The sequence below is a fragment of the Sphaeroforma arctica genome, assembly GCF_001186125.1.
Source record: "Sphaeroforma arctica JP610 unplaced genomic scaffold supercont1.1591, whole genome shotgun sequence".
In the NCBI taxonomy this organism is placed as follows: domain Eukaryota; class Ichthyosporea; order Ichthyophonida; genus Sphaeroforma; species Sphaeroforma arctica.
In genome coordinates, this window is record NW_014038967.1 from 5,781 (window position 1) to 11,407 (window position 5,627).

A 5,627-nucleotide genomic window follows, 5' to 3' on the forward strand; every position below is an offset into this window, starting at 1 on the left:
GAATGATTTCTGTTTGCTTTCTCGAGAATTCCGCTATACTATCGCCAATCTATTAATAAAATTTGTTTATTAGTTTATATATCGCATATATACTTTCTTTTCTCTTGCACATAAGTTTGAGATTGCTGCCGTGATTGCTTGTGACATGAATGTACACTTAAAAATATGATTGGGAACACTGTAAAGCAGTAGTGAATTCTTTATGCAGCAGTTGTGTATCTGGAATCCTATTAACAAATATCTATTTACATACTATCTCACGTACTATTAACAAATATCAAGGGGAGTATAAATAGCACGCAATGAGTGCATCATCAAGATACATATCGAAATATTTATCGACAATGCACGCATAGTTATTTTTTCCACGTGTACACTTTCGGCTCCTTTTTCAACTTTATTCGTCTGCCTGGGTCAGTTGAGTGGGTTGGGAATACAATACGGGTATGCTGCCCACATGTCTACATACGTAAGCATGTGGTACATGGTTCATGTATATTGTTGGGATTCAGATCTCAACGGGATGTATTAACCACTCGCTTCAATAAAGTCAAATCCAGGCATCTTGTGTGGTGTACAACACGGGCACAAGTGTTCTGACAGCTACGCTGACCTACAATAATATATACAGATGAGAGCATAAAAGCTACCCCTAACCTACTGTTATATGTATACGTGTTTGTATTGTATGTGGTTCTGATGACGCTTTTGGGCGGTTGGTTTTGAAGCTGTGTGGGTACCGGCGGGTCGACTACGGCTGTGACGATGCCTGGTTGGTGGGTGGATGAAGCAGATGCGATATGTATAAGAAGGAAGGAAGGAAATATATTTGTTGGAATGAAGACTTAGTGTTCAGGTGGACTTACTTTCAGAGGGAGGTTTATATATATATATATATATATAGGAGCGTGCGACGGGAGCAATCATACACACAACACCACACTCACATGACCAGATGTAAACATGTGGTTAACGTTGTACATGTACGTATACACACGGGCGGAGTCTCGCCCCTTATGCTAGGCACACTAAAGAACAAATCAGTATGATCTCCAGCTATACTCCGGGATTGGCAATAGATTCGCTTACGTAAACAGTTACGAGCATGCCTACATGCTTGCAAAATTGATACTGAAATGTGAATAAATGTTCACAGATTTCAGATGATTTGTACCTAACTTGAAAGGCACAACACATACATATTTCAAGACACATTCATACATATACAATATATATATATATATATATATATATATAATACTATACATATATATATATATATATATATATATATATATATATATATATACTATATATATATACATATATACATATACATATACATATACATATATATATTGTATTGTACGTACCGATTCGCTCAAGATGGCTCCTACCCAGGTGGATCGCACATCCACATTCTTGCACAGGAAGAACTGCTGCTGCGCCTGAGTGGCGATGGAGCACATGTTGTGCGTCTTCAGTAGGGAGATGCACCGACTATGGATTGTGCAGTCACACTCGTCCTATAAATAGAACATTAAGATTGAGGTGAGAAAACTAGAAATATGAGTTAAGGATTCTATATCCAGCGTTTGGTCGTACTCGTTCTATAAATAGAACTTTCAGACCAAGACTGAATCCCCAAAAGTATGAGATAATGACACTCCATGCAGCGCTATGGGTATCGAAAGGAGGCAGATGAGTTCCTAAAGTCTTCTCATGGTAAGTATTGGGTATAACCCTAGTTACGGATATAGATGCGGGTAGATAGATGGGGCTCAGATTGCCTTCAATGTCTTGTGTGTGTGATAGGCGAGCTTGCTCAACAAACATACCTAAACACAAACATACACCCACGCCGAACCCTAAACCCCAAACCCTAACCACGCTGAACCCTAAACCCCAAACCCTAACCACGCTCTGTCCGCTGGTTTCCGCACAGTCCCTCGCTCGCAAGCGACGCAGCTCAGTTGGAGCATACCGACCCACGGGCAAGAGAAGACCTATGAAGAACCACTTATAAGTGATGTATGTGTGATATGATGTATGTGTGATATGTACGGGTGTAACATACCGGTGGCCCAGTACGTACTATGCATCGCACACACCTTCTGCATTGACACGTTTGTGCACTTCAGCTGCTTCTCCTTTAAGCTCCAGATGCGTTCAGAACACACGGTGCACCACGATGGCTTTGTTTGCAACACCTCTTTCAGCACATGGCCCGTGGCTCTGTTGGGCGAGCGGCAGGGTTTTAGGGTTTTATATGAGCAAGGGTGGGTAGATAAGAAGTATAGTATACACTTGTAGACACACACACACACACACACGCGCACACGCACACACACGCACACACACACACACACACATATATATATATATATATATTCAGCCCCTTATTGATACAGACCGAGTTAACCATATGTACATATACAAATACCACCACACTCATACACCACAACCACATACTGGTGTAGTCCCAGACCCCCCTCAGAGTTGCTGGAGATGTTGGACTTGATGGTCGCCCGTCCGTCCATCTGATTGGTACATTGTTGCGGCGGGTAGTATATAATATAAAACATTGCCGCCAAAAATTCACTCTTGACCGAGTGGGCCTCGTTCCTATTTGGCGCGCGTGCGATTTTAATGTCCGTCAGACTCACGCTCATTAGCAGACCCTGCGTTTGGTCCGACTGTGTATTTGCGACGAAGCGGTGTGTGTTAAATTAGTTTGCGACATTTCCGACGATTTCAGTGATCTCTAAGTCCACACTCCGATTACGCGCTGGGAGTTAACAGAAAGTGTGCGTAATGCTAATTTACGACCAGAATGGGTGTTCAAAAGGTTTGCGACATTACCAGGGTACACACAGCCTGTGGCCAACTATGACCCTTCAAGTATGTCAACGCACATGCATAGAGGTGTCATGTATACATAAAATACATAATACAGACATACACATACAGAGGTAATAAGTACATATATACATACGCATGTAATACACTCATGTATACATACACGTGCAATAAGGACATATACACATACACAGATAATAAGTACAAATATACATACGCATGTAATACGCTCATATAGACATACACGTGCAATAAGGACATATACATTTACACAGGTATTAAGTACAAATATACATACGCATGTAATACGCTCATATATACATACACGTGCAATAAGGACATATACACATACACAGGTATTAACTGCTCTATCTCTGTTAAGTCATATGCAGCTATTTAATTGTCACTTACCATTATCTCCGATACACTACCGTTTGACGCATACTACTAAAAGAGGTATCCACACATACATACAACCCATACACATGACTCATGCATGAGTCATGCATGTGTCCTCCCACACACCTGTGTAGTAAGCTCGGCCGGTTCTCTACTAAACACTTGCAGTTCACGTGCGTGGTAGTTGAGACGAACAAACACCGTGTCCCAGCCCTTCTTGAGATTCTTTTTGGACTTTGGGATCCTGGCCCACATGTCCATTGGCGCACGGCGGCTGTTGAGAGTATTGGCTATTTATAGAACGGAGTAGACAGAGTGGATGTGAGTGGTTGTTGAATGTGGTGTATATCTGAGTGGACAGAGCGATTATGAGTGGGTGAGGATTAGAAAGAATGCGATATAGACGTTCCTACCACAAGCTAGTACTGGCTTTACTCTAGGTGCATATATCTTAAAATAATAGTAAATACACACGGACATATACACAGGACTAAACATAGCATCACTACTACCATACTTGCATACACATTAGTAGAACCTACCAAACCCTAATCCCCTAACCATCTAATATGCACTCTATCACCATCTGATATACACGTAGGTATAAGCATGTCAGCTAGCACCACATACTGATGCGTCGGGGGATGTGTATGTCCACTTGAGAGAGTCGGTCAAAGCTCTTGACTGTAGCGCGGTCTACCACGTTGGCCATCTGATCCTCCGCACACACCAGTCTATCGTTCAGCTGCGTGATGGTAGGTAGATGGTTTAGGGTTTAAAGGACCTTTGATGGTAGGTAGATAGTTTAGGGTTTAAAGGGCCTTTTATGGTAGGTAGATGGTATAAGGTTTAAAATTCTTTTGATGGTAGGTAGATAGTATAGGATTTAGAGGTCTTTTGATGGTAGGTAGATGGTTTAGGGTTTAAAGCTCTTTTCATGGTAGATAGGTGGCATCTGCTACACTTGGTTCTTGAGTGAGGTGTTCTAAACATGGCCATTCTAATTATATCACACATGAAACCTAAGCTATTTATAGCACACTCACTTACGTCTTCGATGTCCATGAGCATCTGCTGCACCTGGTTCGTGAGTGAGGTGTTCTCCTCTTGCAGTGTCTTGTTGTTTGCCACTTCCTCCTCATATTTTCTCTGCACGCGGGTGAGAGTGGGTAGGTAAAAGGCATATTAAACTACATAGAAACACTCCTATACATGTATATACGCTTTAGTATATATTATATATATACATATATATATACATAAATATATACTCGAGTATCTATTTTTTTTGTACAAAAATATAGATATCTAGTAGTAGATCGTATGAGAGAGCGGTTGGGACCTCTCACAATGCACCCACACTTTGTTAAGTGCCAATTGCGACAGGAAGGGATGGTCAGCAATGCAGTGCATGCATTCATTCATTGCAAACTCTCATTGCATCTCATTCAGCCTAGAGCGAGTAGTAGTGACATAGTCAATAAAACAATCCGAAAGTATATATATATATATATATATATGTATATATAGTCTTTGTCACATAATACCACAAGTTTTATTGTATACACAGCCTCCTACCATGAAGTTCTTGAGCTCTTGCTTGTGCATCTTCTCCTCGCGTTTTTCCTTCCAGTCCTGCTTGCTCATGGTGGATCCTTTAGTTGCCACCTGTGCAACCATTGACTGCTGTAGTTTGACTACAGTCATCTTGAGCTTCTCCTGTGTGTGGAATGCCTAAGACAGCGAGGTATAAAAAACAGCACATGTGTATTAGAATAAGGATAAGGATAAGGATAAGAATAAGGATAAGGATAAGAATAAGGATATATAAATATATATATCTCAAGATGTATGACAAAACCACACATAGGCCAGAATAAAGATACCTTCATCAAACTGTATGGCTATACTCACACCAAAACCAGCTGTCTTACACTTTCCTCAGCCACCCAAACTCCTACATAAGTACTCACACAGACACCCCCACCCCACTCCTTCCCTTCACTTCACACACCTGCGCTTGGTACAACTCCTTCTCCTCAAACTCAGCCGTGAGCTGCTCCCTGAGATCGGCCACCTCAGCGGCATGGGCTGCCTTGGCCTCTGCCAGTTGGTTGTACGTGTCTCGTTGCTGTTGCTGCATTCGTGCTGTTTGCAGCTTGAGCGCATCCGTTTCCTCGCCAACGGTCTCCAGCTATGCTCGGAACAGGGATGATGTGTGTGTGAGTAGGGGTGTATGTGTGTTTGTGTGTGTGTGCGTATGTATGTATGTATGTATGCATGTATGTATGTATGTGTGTGGGGGTATGCGCGTGTACGGTGTGTGTGTGTATGTATGTGTGTATGCATATATATATTTACATACACAC

The 5,627-nt window shown here is 41.7% G+C and overlaps 1 protein-coding gene across 1 annotated transcript; it reads right to left on the bottom strand.

Moving 5' to 3' along the window:
* Positions 1–1,371: 1,371 nt before the first annotated feature.
* On the bottom strand, positions 1,372–4,977 carry SARC_11247 (hypothetical protein; the record flags this gene model as incomplete). Its single annotated transcript, XM_014294671.1, has 7 exons — positions 1,372–1,526; positions 2,112–2,235; positions 2,473–2,696; positions 3,385–3,548; positions 3,889–4,003; positions 4,309–4,407; positions 4,837–4,977. Coding segments are annotated over 7 exons (1,022 nt in total), but the record flags the coding sequence as incomplete, so codon positions are not given.
* Positions 4,978–5,627: the final 650 nt, after the last annotated feature.